This window comes from Solanum lycopersicum, chromosome 1, assembly GCF_036512215.1.
Source record: "Solanum lycopersicum chromosome 1, SLM_r2.1".
In the NCBI taxonomy this organism is placed as follows: domain Eukaryota; kingdom Viridiplantae; phylum Streptophyta; class Magnoliopsida; order Solanales; family Solanaceae; genus Solanum; species Solanum lycopersicum.
In genome coordinates, this window is record NC_090800.1 from 73,592,099 (window position 1) to 73,613,524 (window position 21,426).

A 21,426-nucleotide genomic window follows, 5' to 3' on the forward strand; every position below is an offset into this window, starting at 1 on the left:
GACGCCGTGACAAGTATTTGATTTTTATTTATTTTATTTTGATTTTTTTAATTACAATGGTATAATTATATTATTATTGTCAGATTTAACGGTAATTATATACATCTAATATTTTATTTTCATTATACTAGCTTATAATGATACCATTTTTGTTTTATTTTTTTATTAATAATTAAATTACTTTAATTGATACTAAAATAGTATTTATCACCACATCGACGTTCTCTTACCTCCCTCAAAAAATAAAAAAATAAAAATAAAAATCCATCTAACACATCACATATTAGAATTCATCTAATACCTTTTCCTCATTTAATATGATATTGCATACATTGACAAAAATAAATACAAAGTCTCTATTTCATGAAAGTGAACCAACTAATACTACTATAACTTGAAGGAGTTGCAAAAACAAAAACATTTTGATGTAAAAAATTGAAAAATTTAGTTCTTAAGATTATATTTTTCAGAATTTACAATTATCTTTCAATATGTATTTTTTTTTTATTTTATAAGTGAAAGTCTCAAAATTTCAAAATTAATCCGCGCAATTTTTTAAATATTCAAAGACAAATTTTTAAATATATTTCGAAATTAATGATCAAAAGCTAACTAAATCTGGACACTTGAAATGATTTTGTAATTAAAAGAAATAGAACAAAAATGAAAAATGTTTTTTTTTTGTTGCCAACAAATAGAATCCAAATTTATCAAATTAGTCCCTTGTCTTCATTATTCACCCACTTTCTTCCCCCAAAATCCCCCCAATTGCAGAGAGCGAGTCAGTGGACTCGCCAAATTGATAACTTCATAGCAAAATTCAATTGCTCCGACACTATTCTCTTTCAGTTTTACCCTATTTTATAGCATTCTACAGTTGGAATCAACCTTTACCCAGTAGCAGAAGCTTGGAGGCACCTTGCTGGTGAACTGGACCGACATGGCAAAACAGCTCTTGTAGAAGAGGAAAACTTGGGAGTTACATTTCAGAAAGCTTGAAACAAGTATCTGATCAAACCAATTTCAGTGGGTTCTTGAAAAGTAAAGTCTTTTCATTTTATTTTTTTTTAGCTTTGCTCAAAAGGGACTCCCAATTGAGATTCCCAGCATTTCAGTTCTAATTTAATTGGTTCTTTTATTGTTTGGGGATGTTGCATTTTGGGTTTAATATTTGAGAAAAACATGAGAAGTTTTCATCCGTGTTAGGTGATGGTGGCTGAAAGATAGCTCTTTTGAGGGCATCTTAAAGATTGTTATATTTTTTTATTTAATTTCTATTCAGGTTTTATGCATAGCATTCAAGTGAAGCTTTGGACTCTCTTTTTTTTCTTCTCTATAATAGGAAATTGAGTTGAATTGATGAGTAGAAAGCTTAAAATAGCTCAATAGAGGGGCTAGAAGTTGTGTAGTGTGATGCATATATCCATGAAGCTGAAAGGTTTTAGGTCCAAGTTTAGACAGGTCGAAGTAAGCACCTCGAATTGTCTAAAATTTGAGCTTTTGTTTCTTTGATGAAGTAACTGATGTCATTGAAACAGCATCAAGAAGATGCAGTAGTTACAAGATATGACACTGAAGCTTACAGAAACATCTGGCTCCTCTACAGAAACTGTCTATGCCAGAGCTAGGGAACTAATGAAGTCTAATAGTTGATATGAACTATTAGATGGGAATAAACTGGACCAGCAAAATAGACTAGCCATACATTTAGCTTCTATAGATCCTATAGGAGTTAAACTCATCTATTTCAAAATAAATAAATAGAATCTATAGGAGTTGAGATCCCTTCAAAACATTTCCTATTCTTTTCTGTCGAAGTACTCCAAAAAATACAAGCAGGTATCATTCTCCATTTGTGCTTGATGGATTTATCAAATCTCCATAAGCACCAACTCAAGTATGCTTCCCTTAATGAGTGAGGAGTGATCCATTTGAGGCCATAAATACACAAAAATATGCTCTGTAGTTCTGAAGTAAAAAGATAGCCAGGGCTTTCAGCTTCCTCTTTACGCATATAGCATCTGTGAGGGAATTGACTGAGTGAGGCACTCCTCATCTGTCCAGGTGAAAGAACTGACCTTGGGAGGAATTTTTATGAGCTTCCAAGGCCAGTTTTCAAGCATGGGATTGCAAGAACACATTTTCTGGTAGCTCAACTTAACAGAGAAGATGCCACCTGCTTGATTGCCGCATTTAAGTCTGTCTGCTACCGATGGACTCAAGTTTCTTTGTTGTAGACTAGTGTAGAGGTCTAGCAGCTCACAGAATTCTCAGTCATACAAATCCGTTCTAAGTTGGAGGTTCCAGTCAGCCCCTTCTCTGTATGGTGCTATGACAACATCAGGATCTTGGGCAAAAGTGAAAAGGTTTAGAAATGCTTCCTGGATGTTGGAATTTCCTAACCATTTGTTCTTACAAAATCCTATAAGAAAGCCATTCCCTGCCGCAAAATTAGTGTTCTGAGCGAAGGTGCTCCAAAGTTTCCTGATGCCTTTCCACTGCCCAACTGTGTATGTTGTCCTTGAAAGCTTTATGGACCAATGATCCAGTCCAGAACCCCTTGGTATTGCATCTGCCAGGTGTCCAACCTCTTCTCAAAATTTTCAATCATCCCATGTTAATGTGTAGCCCTGAGATAGCTTCAAAAATAGACAAGTTAGATTTAGGTGGATCACTTGGGATCTCTCAGCTCCACAGAAAACCAGAGTGTAATCTACATAAAGCAAATGTAATACTGTAGCTTGGGACCAATCATTCCTTACTATTTTGAAGCCCTCTATCCAGTGAAGTTGCCTGGATTTTTGTAGCATTTTACTAAGCCTTTCCATGATAAGAATAAAGAGGAAGGTAAAAAAATAGGGTCACCTTGCCTGATGCCTCTTTGAGGAGAGAAGAACCCCACAGGCCCCCAATTTACCAAAACAGAGTATTTGACAGTTGAGATACAAAATTTAATCCATCTTAACTATCTTTCCTCAAATCTCGTGTGTCTCAACATATTGATCAAATAGGACCAACTCACTTTGTCAAAAACTTTTTCAATATCCAATTTGAACAGCACCCCTGGCTTTCCACTTTTGAGTCTCCGGTCCATTGCCTCGTTAGCAATAAGGATTGCATCAGTGATTTGCCTTCCCTTGACAAAGGCATTCTGGCCACCAGAGACTAGCTTCAAATAACATTTCAAGTCATTTTGCCAAAGCTTAAAAGCAATCTTGTAAACAGTGCTTATTAGGCTGATTGGTCTGTAATCCTTGATCTCAATTGTCCCTTTCTTTGTAGGATCAATGCAATGAATAAGTCATTAATATATTTCGCCCTGTCTTGATTTAAATCAGTAATCAATTCTTTAATTTTGTCGTCCCTTTCCTCTTTATTGCCTTAGAAGACCACCAGCAGCCTCCTTCTGTTGTAGAAATGAGCATTCTTAAGCTATTGTTATAGTTAGGAGGTATGCATTTACCTCTGAAATATTTCCTTTCCCCTTAATTGTACCTCAATTCTTGTATTGACCAAGTACATCGAGTAATAGAACTAACATAATTGGTAACTGCATTTCCATCGAGTGATGTAGACCATAGTGTTCATAACTGTCTTCAATAACTATTAGGAATGTTTTTCTTGAAATTGAGGTAAGATGTGTTACAATCAAGTTTAATTTGCATCTGCTTAAACAATCTTGTTGTAGAACATTGTCTTCAGCAACATTTGGCATACTTGAGCTATGATTTTCCATTGAACTCTTCCCTCCTTGTTCTTTGTGGTCAGTTTAATATTAAATCCTTCCTACTACAATTAGCTTCTCATATTACTCATGAGGACACTTCGTCTCAAGTCCATATTTTCTAGGAAATATTTGGAAGTAGCATATGGGCAATACAATTCCTTTTCATTAAGAATACCCGATGTTTATTCAGTAACAAAATTTTGAGTGTATACTACTGGAAATTGGTTTTCTCTAAGATTTGCTACTGCATTTATAAAGTTGATAGGTCATGCGGAATGCTTTGTTGATAATCTCAAGCCAACTGGTTTCTCCATCTTCCTTGTCCCCCTCTTTTCTTTCTTATGTTACCTAACGGGGATTAGAGCCTGATCTGACAGTAAATAGGGTGAGGGGATACACAAACACTTAGCTTCCAAAATTCTGACCCTGGACACGGAGAAGAAAATTCAGTATGCTTTTCGATTTATGATTAACTGTTCAACTCTTAATGCGCACTGGTATTCGAGCATTTTGAGATTTAATCAAGTAGATTTATCAGTGTGTTTTATGTTTGCAGCAAGCTGGCCAAATCATACTGTATATAAATTGTCATGCTGAATGCTACTTCCAACTGGTGGGGGTGGGATGAATTCTACAATGGATGACATGAACTTAATTCATCAGGCTCAGAGGCATCATCTTGTAGTGAGAGAGATAGGAGAAGAGATTGATTTGGAAATAGGACCTGGGGATGATGACCCTTCATTTAGTAATAATACTTTGATCAATGTTCCACCACAAGAATCTACAGCTGAAGACCATGACGAGAGCAAGCAGATGATGATTCATCAGGCTTCCGGTGGGAATCAGGACTTGTTGAAGACCCAACCAGCGAAAAAGAAAAAGAAGGTTGTTAAAAGATGGAGAGAGGAGTGGGCAGATACGTATAAATGGGCATATGTTGATGTGAAAGATGGCACAGCAAGGATATTTTGCTCTGTTTGCAGAGAATATGGTAGGAAGCATAGGAGGAATCCATATGGAAATGAAGGCAGCCGAAACATGCAGATGAGTGCTCTGGAGGAGCATAATAATAGTTTACTTCACAAAGAAGCTCTTCGTCTCCAAATGGCATCCAAAGATAAGATTGTTGTTGATAAACCTTTATATGTTAAAGGTAATTTCCTTTTTTAGTTTTCTTGGTGGTTGTATCCACCTTGTCCTTTTCACTTTTGTTCTTATCTTAAAAATTGTATGAGACTTCTAAACCATTGTTTATTTAATTTATCAACACCTTTTCAAGAGCACGATAACTCTTTACTCCGGACCTCCTCTTTTGGTATATTGATGATAGCTTCAGAAAGTCATCTATTATACACGGTTCAAAGTTTCCACTGATGCAGAAACCGTATTTGCAGTGATCATAATTTGTCTTTTTGCCTAGAGGAGTTCATAGACTCCAGCCCTCCCCCCCCTCCTTCTACGCGCGCGCGCACACACTTAAATTGAGATATATGGGTTTTTAATGTCAGTGCTAAGAGTAGAGCTATTTTGTTAATATCTAAGCAAGACCTTGTAAATCTTTCAACATAGTTTTTTTTTTAATTTCATTTTTTTGGTAACTGAGAAATCCTTGGAGCCAATGGTGCACGGTTCAAACATGGTGGCTTTTATCTACTTTTCTACCCTTCACTTAAATACTGGACTTTTGTATAGGTTCAAAACCATGATGTGCATCTAACCCACACATCACACATTACACTGTGATCACCTGGGCCAATCTCCAGGGACATCTTCCCACATAAGACTTTTCGATGAAGCAAGAGTAACTCATCAATAATCATCCTGATGATGCAAGCAAAAGATTACAAGAAAGGGAGATAGTGCCTGCTCATATACACAAAAGAACTTCCATCACTAAGGAGCAGACACAATCCAAAAATTGAACACGACTAGTTACAGGGGCCTGATTGAGCCAACTAAACAAATACAATAAGCATTATGGGGAAGTCTAGAAGTTTCTGGAACAGGTTTATTTCAGTAAGCTGGCATGAATTTGTACGACTATTGAATAGGGAAACAAATTAATTAACATACTACATTGACTGTTATGTTGAGATTTGAGAGGTATTTGTGTGACATCAAGTATGGCTGAGTCGAAGAGTTGGTTTTGGTCTTCTATTCCATATTGATGGATGGGTTTGTAAATATGTGAAAAGTGTAGTTTCGCATCATGGACCCATCTTTGTTTAATTCTATGTGCGCTGTTTTGTAAAAGAAAACAAAAACCACTGGAATCAATTTGTTCTCATCTCCAAAGCTCTCACACAATTATTTTCACTCAAGAATACATAGTCAATTTCACAAATCATTCTTGTTTCTTTTTTTGTGGGTGTTGGATTTTGTTCCGAGAGACTGAGATACTTCTCTAACTTCTTCATTGCTGTTGAAATCTCTTAAAAGCTCTTATGTCAAAAACGGCTGGATCGATTATTGAAGCTGCACTGAAAAGGGATCCTCATGAACTAGAATTCATACAGTATGTTCAAGAAGCGGTTCATGCTTTAGAAAGAGTCATTTCAAAGAACTCAAGGTAAGTCTCTTAAACGGAAACCATATGTATGAAGAGTAATCATTACAACTCTGATAAGGAAACTTTACTATGTGTTAGTTATGTAAGCACCATGGAGCGGTTATTAGAACCTGAGCGCACAATTGTTTTTCGCGTGCCGTGGGTTGATGATAGGGGCGAGACGCATGTGAACCGAGGGTTTCGGGTTCATTTTAATCAGACTCTTGGTCCATGCAGGGGTGGTCTCCGGTTCCATCCGTCAATGAACTTGAGTATTGCCAAATTTCTTAGCTTTGGACAGGTGATTTTCTGTCATCTATCTTAGTCTTTTAATTTTACTTCTGAATACTTATAATTTGTGCATATTTGCTCTACAGTGTACGAGCGATTGCTGTATCTTTTTCCCATCTAATCTTTTTGATGAAGGTGTAATGTGAAGTTGAGTTGTAAATGTATGCTGCTTCTCATAATGTTTGATTTGCTCTCGTCTGGTAGACTTTGAAAAATGCTTTGTCGCCTTACCGACTTGGGGGTTCTTCAGGTGGAAGTGATTTTGATCCTAAAAGCAAAAGTGATGGTGAGGTATATGTTTATCTTTTAACCATGTTGATTTCTAGTCACAAGTTCATTTCAAGCGTTAGACTTTCTTCTATAATGCCCCCCCCCCCCCCCCCAAAAGTTTTTATTGCATAGTGGTAGTAGTAGTTGTGGTTGTGTTGTTTTTAAATCTTCTTCTATTTTCTGCCTTCTTCACTGTAGGTCATGCGATTTTGTCAGAGTTTTATGAATGAACTGTATCGTTATTTGGGTCCTGAAAAGGTAACTAAATACTAACGTCTACATCTGTTTTCGCTTAAAGTTTCCTGTCAAATCAGATCTAATTTCTGTAGTTTGATTTGTTGTCTGATCATGTAGGATCTTCCTTCGGAGGAGATGGGTGTTGGTACTCGAGAAATGGGCTTTTTGCATGGACAATATCGCCGACTGGCGGGTCATTCACAGGTGAAGATGATTAATTTTCTGATATTTGAGATCTTATCCTTCTGGTCCTTCAATTTCTTTCTTTTGCTGCATCTAGTGTGGCAATGGATAAGAATGGTATCAAGTCCAGATGAGCTAATTTCCTTAAACATATACAAGAATCAAGAGGCTAATAGTTCACATATATGAAATTTGCTGAATTTCACGGGGTGACAGCAGAACATTATGCTAAGCTTAATGTTCAGATATTTTAACTCAAAAAAGGCAAAAATAGAATTAAAGAAAGAGAGGAGGAGGAGGTGGGGATTGTTTTTTTCATTTTTCAACTGTATGGTCTCCGAGGGCCAGTAACACACAGTTCTAAACAAGTCTATAATCCGCCCACCCCTCTAACATTCTCCTCTTAAATAAAAAGTTTTTATATTTAATAAGGTTTTATTCTGTGACGTGACACATCAATGTTGCGCTCTTACCACTAGACCAAAATCTTGGGGGCAGGACATGAACAAGTACATATCATTATGTTAATTGTTTATTGTTTGTGTGTTAAGTTAGCATTATGATGTTATGCTCAAATCTGCAAAACCAAAGACAACCTCCTTAGATAAAATGCTCTCAGGCACACTTTTCGAGGTTAGGCCTTTTTAGGTTGATTTCACTCCAACAACATTTACGGTTTTTTTTTTTTTTGCGGTAGTTAGGCCGAAACATTATGATGGAGGAAGGTTAAATTCATAACAATGCAGGTTTTAAATCCTATGACATTATAATGGGAGAAGATAAGATTTTTCACAATGCAGGTTAAAAGTCATGATGGCAAGAGGCAATAGAAAATAGGCAAGTAACAGGAGCAAGCAGTCAATAAAAGGAATGGGTAAATGAATTGAAAGGACTAAAGATGGGAAACAGATTCATGAGTAATCACTACAACTAAGCGGGATATTTAGTAACCCCATTCTTTTTTATATTAGGGATTTGATAAGAATTGGGTTACTTGAATAAACAAGAAAATAATGCGGAAGCGTAAATACTAAAATTAAAGGCAAGAAATCAAAGATGGGTGAAATTTGCGAACAAAATCCTAAAATTTTGAAATCAAGTGCGAAGAACCCTGATTGATCTTAGTATTAAAGAATAATGGATAAAAAGCTAATTATGATACTAATAGAGTAAATTAAGAACTTAGATAAAAAGTGATCTGGATCCCTATTTCTTAGAAATTAAGACAACAGTTAGTATAATCTTTAATAGAAACCAATAATTTCAAGTTAAGAATTGATCTTTAACTCTTAAAGAATATAAATCCATAGTCACCACACACAAAGGTGTAAAGAAAAACTCTTAAATAATATTAATCATGGCTTCTGAAAATAACAAAATTCATCCCTACATACATATATAGGGACAACATATCCCAAATAGCATTAGATTCAAATCCTACTAAAAACATAACTAAGAAGCTTTATATTAAGAAACTTAAAAATTAGGAAACTTCAAACTAGGAAAGCAGTAAAATTACTTCCATAATTAGCTAATTATATAATGATTCACATCTGCTAAGTGGCTCTTTATTATTGATCAACATGTAGATCTAGCTTATTATCCTTGATGTAACAAACCGTGTCACATAAAATGCTCATAGTAAGTTTTGGTTTTAGAGTATGCATATGGAAGTTGTTTGGCTGTCCTTGTAAAAAGTAAAGATACGGGTAACAATTATGCATCTCCATATGACTAAAATTATTCTTTTTCATTTTCTTGTTTGTTTGTTCCTATACACGTCTCTAATTGACTGTACGGTCATGGTAACACCTGTTAAGAGCTGTGCCAATCATATAGATGAAGCATCGTCCTGAAGCACTTGATGTTGCTGAGATGTTAAGACTAGATAATCAACACATCTTTATGATTCCATTAGAAAGATCAAAAATGGAACTGGTTACATTTGTTTTATTTTGGTGTTAACAGAGTTATGTTAATGATGGTGCTAAAAAGTGATAGAACTTATAGAATCACTTTAGGAATAGAAAAGGATAGTTTGTAAGTACTTTTGACAGCAAACCTTCTTGGTGCTATATTTATAATACACTCACCTTTTCTCGATAAACATTTCTTCATGCCTGAAACACCAGATTTGGTGTCTTTAAATAAGTTTACTTAAACCTTTTTTCCTTGGACTGAATATTGTGCATCATCCAAATGATTATAAACATTCTCCTTTCCCTTTCTCCTCTCTCTTTCCTTTCAGTTATATGAATTACTGACCCTTCGGGGTGTCCCAGTGGTTTGAGCTTGGGACTTCCATGTTGGAGATCTCAAGTTCGAAACCCCTTGCCACTGAAAGCTAGGGGTTTGCCTTCTGGGTCGAGCTCATCGGACCGGGCTTGCCTAGTGCGGGTTACCTCTTCTATGTGGTTTGCGAGCTATTACATAGGAGCTGGGGTTTTACCCCGTGTGCACCCAATGGGTAGTGGCTGAGGGTTTCCCTTGTCATAATTAAAAAGTTATATGATATACTGAATTTTACACATTTCAAGTTATGCAGGGAACTTTTACAGGACCAAGAGTTAATTGGTCAGGCTCCAGTCTTCGAACTGAGGCTACTGGCTACGGATTGGTGAAGTCTCTTTTTTTCTCTGTTTGTTTTGCATTGTTAAGTACTTGTCTCATCCCTGCCAACTAATTTGACTTGCAATTTTCAGGTTTTCTTTGCTCAACTTATGCTTGCAGACATGAACAAAGAACTAAAAGGATTAAGGTACCATCCCGTCCAATTACGATTTCTTTGTCTGTGAAATCAGAAATATAAGAGAAAATTAGGCTAATATATGTGGTTTATTATACTGATCTTCATTAATGGCAATATCAGTGGATCTGTTTGCCATTTTGAGAATACCTACATCATGGGTGCAGCTGAAAAGTGGTAAGCCTGCTAGAAGTTCATGGAGATCTTTGTCAGAAAACATGAATTGGTAGCATGTACATATTTACCCACTCTATTTGTCATAATTTACAGCTTTCAGTTTGAGTTCTTGTATGGATCTTCCAGTCTGAAAGCTAGATGGTTTCACAGTCACTGAACATTTATCAAAATCTGGAATACATAGAGGTCCATTTAAATGGATATTAAAAGCCAGAATTTGACAAATCTTGTGCATATTTTGAGAAATTATCATCTTAAGTTTGACACACACCATAGGTAGCACTTCATTAGGTCATCTTTACCTGTCCCCTCCAAGACATATTTATGGGCTTTGAAACTATTTGCAATTTTACATAGGCAGGTATCAAAGTAGAAAAAGAAAAGCTGTTTGCGCTTTATATTTGCTGATGTATGAGAAGTATTTTGTGTGGCTATTTCTATTGCACCTTGGCATCAAAGTAATGTCATGTCCATTAGCAGTTCCCTCCCATCATATTGCCTATTAAGTCTTGAGTTTCTTTCCTCTTGTGATTATCATTGATAAATATCTATTTGAGCTTCATAGCTACAGATGATATGGCACACGACAACTGTGATTTTACTCGTTATCCTGACTTCAGTTTTTCTGTCTGTGATTTCGTTGATGAAGTTATTCTTAGGGTTTATGTGTTTTACTGTGCTGATGGAGAAGGTTGTGTAGATTAAGTAGGATGAAGTCAATAGTTTAAAGCAGAGTCGATGGAACAATTTCAATTTAGCCAATGAAAAATCTGTTTGGCCACTTTGTTTTGGGATGAATTGATCAAAAAGAAATTAAACATGATGGAAGAACACTCACAGTAGCCTAAAAATTGAGATTGTTCACTAAACTTATTGTTCTCTTTGGCTTTGTCCCTTCTTTCTTCGAGGAATGTGTTGCTTTGTAATAATTCCTCTGGTTTACCCTTGTCTGTATGTTCAGGTGTGCAGTTAGCGGTTCAGGAAAGATTGCAATGCATGTCCTAGAGAAGCTTATTGCTTATGGGGCCGTTCCCATCACCATATCTGGTAAACTTTCTGATTTCTTCTGAAATATTTTCAGCTTGCATGACTACTAAGTGCTGAGGTGGATCCAGCAGTATTTGAAGTTTATGTCTTCCTATAACAACCACAGGTTGATATAGTTGAGTTCAGAGTTAAATATTTATAGGTATTCAGTGAATTTCTTAATACACATACAATGTTTGAGTAAAATCTACTAGGTTCACATGCTTTAAGGTTAAATCTGCCCCTGACTGAGGTATTCCATTAAAAAATTCTGTATTCCAATATCAATTGGTACAGTCTACAACCTACCATGTTCAACTGAATATTATTGCTTGGCTTAGAGCTTACCATTTAGGGATTACTGAGCAATCAGTCTATGCTTGTAATAGATTCTCTTCTGGAAGGTGGGAATCAAAGCTCATTACGCCACTTATATGGTGCAGATACAATCAGATACTTGGATCTTTATAAAGAAAAACAATCCGATACTTAAATTATTACGATTGCAAATTACAATTTTACAGATGCAAAGGGTTATCTGGTGGATGATGATGGATTTGATTTCTTGAAGATATCTTTCCTGAGAGACATCAAAGCTCAGCAGAGAAGCTTAAGGTTTTTTTAACCTTTTGTTGTCACAATAGCTTTGCAGACAAATATCTTAAAAGTTTTGAATAAATGGCATACTTATAAGTAATATTTGCAGAGACTACTCAAAGACTTATGCTCGCTCAAAGTACTATGATGAAGCGAAGCCTTGGAGTGAAAGGTGTGATGTTGCATTCCCCTGTGCCTCACAGAATGAAATTAATCAATCTGACGCCATTAACTTGGTTAACTCTGGTTGTCGTATACTTGTAGAAGGTATTGGTCAACATCATGTTATCATTCTCACTTGTTTGTGATTATTGGCCATCTTTCTACCTGTATAATGATTAATGAGTGGGGTAATTGGCGTGTTTTAATTTTATCTCTTTTAACTTACTGCCGTTCATTTGTAGGCTCCAATATGCCATGTACTGCTGAAGCAGTAGACGTTTTGAGAAAAGCTAATGTCCTAGTTGCTCCTTCTATTGCTGCTGGTGTGGGAGGGGTAGGATCTTCTGCTCTCGACTACTCTCTGTTCATGAAATGTGTATTTCATTTGTTGAAAAATAGCAAGCACTACCTGAATTTGCTTCGGAAGTCATTTTCTCTATGTATATAGGGATTTGGAGATTTAGCATTACGGCATTCTACTATCTTTTTCTTTAGTTCAAAGTCACTTATGCTCCCCCCTGGCACTAATACTGGCATTGGATCTGCCAACATGGGCAAGATATAATGCTAAAGTAGGTAAGTTCAAACTGTAATATTGACCTTGTTGATGGATTGTATTGGGAAGACTAAGGATGAATCATCTTGGTATCTAGGAAGAAAAAGGGCCATTCCCGTGAACTCATGATGTAAATGGAGAAGAAAGCCACATTCTATTCATCTGATCCCAGTTTTATGTTTACACAGGAAAGAATTTCGGAGTCTGTCCTGCAGTTCACTGGCTTTCCGTGAGGGCGTATCACATTTTTGATGTTCTCAAAAGAATTCATTTCCAATTTCCTTCATCATCTTCTTTTTACTTTATCATCTTTTCCTTTATTGGCATCTTATTTTAACATCTCCTTTACGAGATAGAGCTTGTGAAGTAGTATTTTAATGAAGCTTGTATTAGACAGAAGTTTAGCAAGAAAGTTAGTGCAACAACCACGAAGCACCAATTTGTATCAACATTATATCAAGATGGGCTCATAATATATTTGACTAGGTTTCCCGTATTTTCTTCTGTTGTGGAATGACTTTGCTGCAACTTGTTTGTGTACATTTCTTAGATTGATAAAAGTTCTTACTATCCATTGCAGGTTGTTGCAGGGGAACTTGAACTGAAAGAGTGCAATTTGAACTGGTCTCCAGAGGATTTTGAGTCTAAATTACAGGTTAACACTTTACAGTCTTGATGCAGAACTGGAGTTTTTTTCTTTACCTTTTGGTTATGGTGGGGCGAGGGCAACAGTTAGAGGTGTCAAACTTTCAATATGATCAAGCTTCTTAGTTTGTATGTGATAATCAACTCTATGCAGTTGGAGCAAGTGCCAATCAACTAAACTTGTTATGCTTTTCCTACTTGTCTAGCCAACAAAATTTGCAATTGCTGGTGTCAATTTTTTAAAGAATATCCCCATGTTATTCATCTTCATGCAGTATTTTATCATCCTTCTTGACCTTAAATACTGTAAGCCAACACTAATTGTCCCAAGATGAGATTCTATATATTAGCATGCTATCAGCATCATTTTTCCTGCAGGTGCTTCTATTGTCAGTTTTCCATTTTGTTGCAAATGCCATTCCTAGTTACAGTGAAGTTGGATCTCTTGCTTTCTGCAGGAGGCTATGAAACAGACTTACCAGAGAGCCCTGAAGGCAGCAGCTGATTTTGGTTATCAAAAGGAAAGTCCAGAGTAAGTTTTTTAAAACTGACACTACAAAAGATTCGCGTGGGCAGTTATACTCATTCTTGCAGATTTATTAAATAGATCCATACAGTAATATAAATTGAATGGTTAGAAGGAAATTGTTCCTGTGATCGGTGTTTCTCGAGTGCATATTTTCTTATTCAAATGTCATTCAGTTCAATAGGTTGTCGTCTCCTTTTATTTGCAGGGCATTGGTCCATGGAGCTGTTATCTCTGCTTTCATAACGATCGCCAATGGTATGGTGGACCAAGGATGTGTATAAAATTGCAGCATTTTCTTGACATAGCCTCGTGTTATATCCAAAATACATTTTCATTTGGCATCAATAACAAAGAAAGCGCGCCGTTGGTTCCATCCGCATTGTTGGCTACTTTCATGATCTTGCACAGTGCTTGGTAGTGTAGATGGTGAGAGGAATGTATGTTTATCATTGTAATGTACATGTATTATGCAGGTGAGCTATGTCTAAAACATCGATAGGATACACTTTATTATCTAGTTAGCTAGGTTATTATGTTAGCTGGGAAAATACAAAGGTTGAAAGCAAAACAATTGTATTATGGGAAACTTTCACATATAGTCTCTTAAAAATAATTAATTACTCTCCATAGCTATAGTTTGATAATTACAATTTGTAGTTTCATGTAATATGAAGGAGAAAGGCGAGCGAAACAAGGAGATAGATGAGAGAGGTGACGGGGGGGGGGGGGGGGGGGAGAAAGGTGAATTGTACATGTATATTGGTTAGATAATTGTATATATATATATATATATATATATATTTGTATGTATGGCAATAGAGATTGCGAGAGGAAGGAGAAAGGCGAGGGAGATCGAGATAGGGAGGAGAGAGGCGAGAGGGCAGAGAGTGGGAGAGAGGTTAATTTTATATATGTATCTAATTATATATTATAAATGTACATTTGTATATAGCGCAAGCAAGATTGGGAGAAGGAGGAGAGAGGCGAGCGAGAGAGGGCAGAGAGCGGGAGAGAGATGAATTGTATATGTATATAGGTTAAATAATTGTATATTATACATATGTATTTGTATATTCTGGCGAATTATACATATGCAAACGTGACTAATTATATAAATTTGAAGTCAACCCACGTAATTAATGTATAATGTTAGTTGCAAGTGGTAATTATAATAAACTATAGATATGACAAGTAATTAAATAGTATAAATTTGCTTTATTGCGTAATTTTTTCTAGTATTATTGAGTTGATGGGCTTAGTTTTCAGCAATGAAATCCTTATAACTTTGATAGACTTAAATAGACCGTTTCAAAAGTTAAATGTTTTCCTACAGCATGCAAAGCGAAGCCTGATACTTAAGTGGATAAGGATAGTTGGGTGGGTCTATTATCCATCAAATTTAGTAGGTTGTGATTAGTCCAAAGGACGGGTCACAAATTACCAACATCAAAATTTCACAAATTACTTCCTCAAGAACACTAGGGAGAAAGCTCAAGAGGACAAACAAAAGAAGATATGTGGGTGGAGACAAAAATATCAATTTTTTATTTTTCATCTGTTAAAGTCTTTGAAGAACAGAGTTGCTTAATATTTAAGCCTGTGCTGTTGAAAGTAATTGGTACCTCAAAAAATTACTCGAGGTGCACACAAATTGATTTATATATACCATAATAATCTTGAAAAGGTATGTAGCAAGGAATTTAATTTATGATTTCTAAAGGAAATCGTTACATTTAAAATACATGTTTCTAAAATTTGATAACATAGATGATATTTGCAAATAACAGTCATCATTCATCAATACATATTTTAATTTATTAATTATTTCTAAGATAAAATATTTAGATTTCCGTTACACACAATATCTCCAATGATATTTGCCTTTTTCTAAATGCTCTTAATTTGTTCTCCCCCTATTCCTATTTACTTATTCATATTTCTTCTTTTAGATATGTCTTTATTTACCTCTCTATTTTGACAAATCAAGAAAGGACCAAAAAAAATTTCATATTATACCCTCATTTAATCTTTTTGAAAATTTCTAAGTTTTAATTCATTATTTTCTTAAAATCATATTTAATAAGGGTAAAATTGTAAATTCACCATGTTAATTATTGTTATCTTAATATGTGTGTCTTTTCTAAAGTGGACAACTAAATAGAAACAGATAAGTATATGCTAAGACCTTTTTCATTTTATTGATGACATCAATCACAATTAATGAATATAATCAAATAGTATATTTATTGATGATATCAATTACCATATGAATTCGATTTAATAATTACATTAAACATATCATTATTAATATCCCCAAAAGGAGCTGAATGTTAGTATTTCAAAGAGTGTGATGCAACCTGATACGGAGCGAGGCATAAGCTCTGGAAGTAAACTATGTGAATTTTAATATTTTATGAATATATAATCAAAAATTTATTACACATAAATTTCAAAAATAAAATAAAATAAACTGTACATGTGCATAAAACGCTAATCAAAATAAAATAATTGACTAAAAAAACTAATTAAAATTGCTCATTTAAAAAACTATTTTACTTTTTTTTAAAAAAAAAAATTCAATAAAAATTTATAAATCAAATAAAATGAAGAATGAACCTACAATGATGGGCTTAAAAGCTGTTCAAACTGACTTAAAAATCAGTTTTTGACTTATTAAAGTATTTGACAATAATCAAAGTGACTTATTTTAAGTAAAAAATGACTTATTTTAAGCCAAAAGCTAAAAGCTGGTCAAACGAGGAATGCTTTTTTTTTCCATCTTAAAAGTCATTTTATGTTAACAAGTATGTTACCTTTTTGCCCTTAATTATTATTATTATTATTATTATTATTATTATTATAATAATAATAATAATAATTATTATTATTATTATTTTGATAGTAAACATTTTATTTACCAAAATGAACATTTACAAAGCAGAAAAAAAAGCAGACTTGGACAATCTTGCTCCAAGACTTGCTAATCTAACCTTCTAAGCTACTATCGCGACTCCTATACTATGGTACATATTTAGTTGTTGTAATCTGCTTTCTATCCTCTTCTCTTGAGATCCTCTTCCATGTATCTCTCTAATGATATGCCTAATCATGTATTCCTCATTTCTCTGCTTGGATTGAAATATTTTGCAATTACGTTCTATCCACATGTGGTATATAGTACCTACCAGAGCCATCCTGTAAACTTGTGCTGTGCTATTCTTGCCTTTCATATACTTTATTGCCCATTGTACTTCTTCATGCCACTTCATTTCTGTTCGTTGTATTCCTTGCCACGCCAGTATCTTATTCTATACTCCAGCAGTGAACTTACAGGCGAAAAAAAGATGCTCTATATTTTCTTTCTTTCCCTTGACATAAGGAACATATCAAGTCATGTGTTACTCCCCACTTTGTCATTCTATACTTTATTTGTAAGACGTTTATTAATTGCTATATATGATATGAAAAGCCACTTTGGTGAACCATAATTTGACAGTAACAATCTTCTCCATTCAAATTTCTCCCGGCTTACTCTAATTTTTTCATACATATTTTTAATAGAACAACATCTGTGTCAAGCTTTGTTCATTGCATCCAACAACTTCTAAATATTTATATGCTTTAAGAATTCTCTGCACAAGCCAAGATGCTTGATTTGTTTGTATGCCCCATATTCCATCCTTCCCGTAATAGTTATGTACCCACTCCACCCATAACTTGTCCTTCTTCTTACATAAATTCCAGAGGAGTTTTCCGATTGAAACATTGTTCCAGATGAACACATTAAGAAAATTCATTCCTCCATTTGTCTTGGGCCAACATAGTTGTTCCCAAGCTATCAATGCTTTCTTTGATGCCTTCACATTTTCAATCCACAAGAACTTCCTACAATTACTCTCAATGGCATGCAAAATCTTTTTAGGAAGAGCAAATATTTGTGTCCAAAATGTTTTTATTGAGAATAGTTAAATCTTCACTAATTGAGCTCTACCAGCATAAGAGATGAATTTAGTGGTCAAGCAAGTTACTCTACTCAGCATTTTATCTATAAGAGGTTTACATTGCACTATAGAGACTCTTTTGGTACTCAAAGGTACTCCCAAGTATCTGAATGGTAGTTCACCTTTCACAAACTTTAGATACTACATTATCTGGTCCTGTATTGCCTGCTTTACCCCACCAAGATACACACACTGCTTTTATCTTCATTTGCCACCAATGCCGATGTAGTAAAAAAGTCCATAAAACATTTATACAGACTCTTGACTGACTTGCTATCATCTCTACATAACATCAACAAATCATCAGCAAAACTCAGTTGAATAATTCTCTGCTTGTGACATCTTGGATGATAATGGAAATCTAGATTTGAGTGCTACTTTGTTAAATTAACTAGATAATCCATTGCCAATACAAATAGAAAGGGGGATAAATGATCCCTTTGCCTAACTCCTCTTTGAGATTTGAATTGTCTTATGTACTTCCCATTGACTTGAATTGAATAAGTAGCTGTGATTACACATTACAATATCCACTTAACCACTCTTACTGGAAACTTCAATTCATATAATACTTTCTCCAAAAACCTCCATTCAATTAAGTCATAGGCTTTTTTTATATCCACTTTAATCATACATCTCTTAGAAATATCTTTCCTGCTGTACCCCTTCACTAATTCATAACTCAAAATAATATTATCATTTATAGCTCGACCTGGTACAAAAGCTTATTCATTTGGATCTATAAGTGAATTCATCACCTTCTGCAACCTTGTGATAATTACTTTGGAAAAAATCTTGTACAAAGTTGAGCAACAAGAGATAGGCATGTATTCCCTTATCTTAGTAGGATTAGCAATCTTTGGAATAAGGATCACCATTGTACAATTAATGGGCTTATACATGTGTTATGTATTAAAAAAGTTTAACATTGCATTCACTGTATCCTCTCCTATTATTGTCCAGGCTTTCTTAAAAAAGAAAGCATTAAAACCATCAACCCCTGGATCTTTCATATCATGCATACCTTTGAGTGTCATCTCTACCTCCTCCCTTGTCACCTCAACTGCTAGTAACATTTGTTGTTCTCTATTAAGAGACTTACCATTTCTCATAGTTACAGTATTTACACTTGATAACTCATGAGCAACTTTTTCAAGAAGATATCTGTAGAATGTACTTACTTCACGCTCTATTTATTCTTGTGTTTGGACAATAGTACCATCCGATGTCATAAGACTTGTGATAGTGTTTTGGACCATCCTATTCTTCATGTGTGCATAGAAATATGCAGTATTTGCATCACCTAGCCTTAACCATTGAATTCTGGATTTCTGCTGCATAACACTCTCTTTAATCATATTCCATTTCTCTACCTGTGCTTGCAAATCTTTTTCCTGCTGTCTATTATGGCAAACTGCTGCTGGATCTCTCATTTTCTCCTATATTACATGCAATTTTCCTCCAATATCTTGCACCTTGTTTCTAACACCAATAAATTCTCTATTGTTCAGCTATTTAATGTTTTCTTTTACCTTTTTAAGTGTGTGTCATACTTCCTTCAAATCCCTGTTGTGTCCACCGCCCCATGCTTTATTCACCCTATACAAGAATTTCTGATGATTAACAATACAATAAAAGAATTTAAAGGCCCTATGATTGACGTTTTCAGTACTGTCTAGCTCCAGGCTCAGTAAAGAGTGATCAGAAGTGTCAGGTTGCATTACAATAATTTCTCTTCATCTTATATTCAACATCCATTCTGCATTCACCACTGCTTGATCAATTTTACTATATATACACCCATTTGACCATGTATATTCTCTTTCTATTGCCTTCAGTTCTATCATGCCTGCATCAACCATGAATCATTAAAATCCTTTGTTTCCATCTCATGCACTGGAATCACCATATATTCTATGTTGCCCCGTTAATACTGCATTAAAGTCCTCCATACATATCACAGAATCTTACGTACTAGACACCATCTTACTCAGCTCGTCCCATAACTTCAACCTATCATCAATAGTGTGTAGCCCATAAATGGCCACCAAACAAAATACCATGCTATTCCTTTTCACTACCACCTTACTCTATATATTCATCTGATTTACTCAAAATCACACATTTGATCACCTGAAGATTCCATAGTAGCCATACTCGACCTTTATCTGCGTGTTCATAGTTTGCTTTCTATTTCCAACCTTGAGCTATTTTTTGTATTACTTTCTCCGCCTTTTGCTCCTTTATTTTATGTTTTAATATTGCTACAATCCCTACCTTATTCTCATTCATAAAAAAATTAATTTTCTTTTGCTTATGAAGTTTATTTACTTCCCTTGTATTCCAAGTGACTAATTTCATGTAACTCTTTCTTGAAAGCCCCCTTCCTCGTCTGCTCCTATTTTACTTCCCTCCAATGCACTTGCGGATCACTGTTCCAGACTTTTTAATGCTTCAAAAACTTTTGTTATCCTAAGCCTTGATATATTAGTCATAACATCCGAGCTTCCTCTAGCTCTTGGAGATACCTGCTGCCAAACTTCTTCCTCCTCACTTTCTTTCTTCTTCCCCTTGTCATTCTCTCCAATTATTTGTGTTGCCTATGCCATTTGATCCTGGTTCGAAACCCATTTATTCATCACCTTTTGAGCTACTTCGTATCGATTCCTTTCTTTCGTAGTACACTTATGTCCTACCTGCATACACTTGGAACAATATTCTGGAATCCACTCATATTGCACCACTTGTTCAAATGCCCTCCCATTTGGATTTTCCACTTTGAGTTTATTTGGCAATTCCTTTGCTACGTCCATTTCAACTAACACTCTTTCAAATGATATCCTATCAACCTTAGTAGTGCATTCATCAGCGTACAATGGAACCCCTAATCCACTACTAATACTACTTAGTGAATCCCTGCTCCAGCAATTCAATTGCAAATTGGGATATTTCACCCATATTGTAACTGTTTGCAAAACCTCTTTATTAAAATTAAAATCAGAATTCCAAACTTTAACTATTATAGGCTTATTATTAAGCATATGTGGATCTGAATATAGTACTTCATTTCTATCGTCCAAGCTAGCAAATCTAACCAAGAAGTATCCATCATTATGGTAATAAACCTAAGGTTTACTAACTGTATTTACCTGCATTGCAACAATTGTTGGAGATTCCCCCACTACGTAGAGAATAAGAGCTTGCTTCCATTCTGCATTTGCTTTATCAACTTCCTCTTTCTTTAATTCAATAACCTGTTCCCCACTCCTCATTACAGGATTGACATAGTTTAGGCTCATTCCTTTAGCTGACATCCTAATTTGGATTAAAAAAGTTTGCCCACTTCTTTCCTGTTTCAGCATTCATATCTAACTTCCTCTGTTCATCCCCTCTAGTCTCACTTTTGTCCAGTTCATCTAGTGGTTTCTCACACCCTTATCTTTGGTTAGTACTCCCTAGATTGATTGTAGGGGTTTTCTCCCCCGTAGGAAGATGTGGCCATTGTTCCATTGCCTCCTGTTCCTGATAGACCTCTCTCCCCGTGAATTTCCCAGATTTGTAATCTCCCTCTTCTCAGGCGTCAACACTAGCTTTGTTGCTTCCTTCTTCTTCCTGCCTCTCGCCATTCCGATCAGTGGTTCACGTTAGCAAGTACCTGTCGTGCACCCACATGTTATTATTATTATTAATATTATTATTTTATTATTATTATTAATATTATTATTATT

The 21,426-nt window shown here is 35.1% G+C and overlaps 1 protein-coding gene across 4 annotated transcripts; it reads left to right on the forward strand.

Annotated features, from left to right (window-relative positions):
* The first annotated feature begins 672 nt into the window (after nt 1–672).
* Nucleotides 673–14,310, forward strand: LOC101257803 (uncharacterized). 4 transcript variants are annotated; one of them, XR_003246586.2, is made up of 17 exons: nt 684–1,041; nt 4,284–4,883; nt 6,170–6,299; nt 6,378–6,579; nt 6,774–6,860; nt 7,038–7,097; nt 7,194–7,280; nt 9,805–9,876; nt 9,962–10,017; nt 10,129–10,182; nt 11,144–11,229; nt 11,733–11,823; nt 11,915–11,977; nt 12,210–12,301; nt 13,104–13,178; nt 13,627–13,700; nt 13,903–14,310. XR_003246586.2 is itself a non-coding variant. In XM_010322510.4 (17 exons), exons 2-17 carry the CDS (start codon nt 4,325–4,327, stop codon nt 13,976–13,978), a joined length of 1,959 nt encoding a protein of 652 aa, XP_010320812.1. In that variant the 5' UTR covers nt 684–1,041; nt 4,284–4,324; the 3' UTR covers nt 13,979–14,310. The 4 variants fall into 4 exon arrangements, 2 of the variants coding, with proteins under 2 accessions (XP_004229171.1, XP_010320812.1); XM_010322510.4 differs by having other exon boundaries at nt 11,915–12,072; XM_004229123.5 differs by lacking the exon at nt 10,129–10,182 and having other exon boundaries at nt 673–1,041; nt 11,915–12,072.
* Nucleotides 14,311–21,426: the final 7,116 nt, after the last annotated feature.

Coding starts and splice junctions, on each gene's coding strand:
- LOC101257803 (XM_010322510.4), top strand. CDS start 4,325: ATGCTACTTCCAACTGGTGGGGGTGGGATGAATTCTACAATGGATGAC. Junction 6,580..6,773: donor AATTTCTTAGCTTTGGACAG/GTGATTTTCTGT, acceptor CTCGTCTGGTAG/ACTTTGAAAAATGCTTTGTC. Junction 7,098..7,193: donor GTTATTTGGGTCCTGAAAAG/GTAACTAAATAC, acceptor CTGATCATGTAG/GATCTTCCTTCGGAGGAGAT.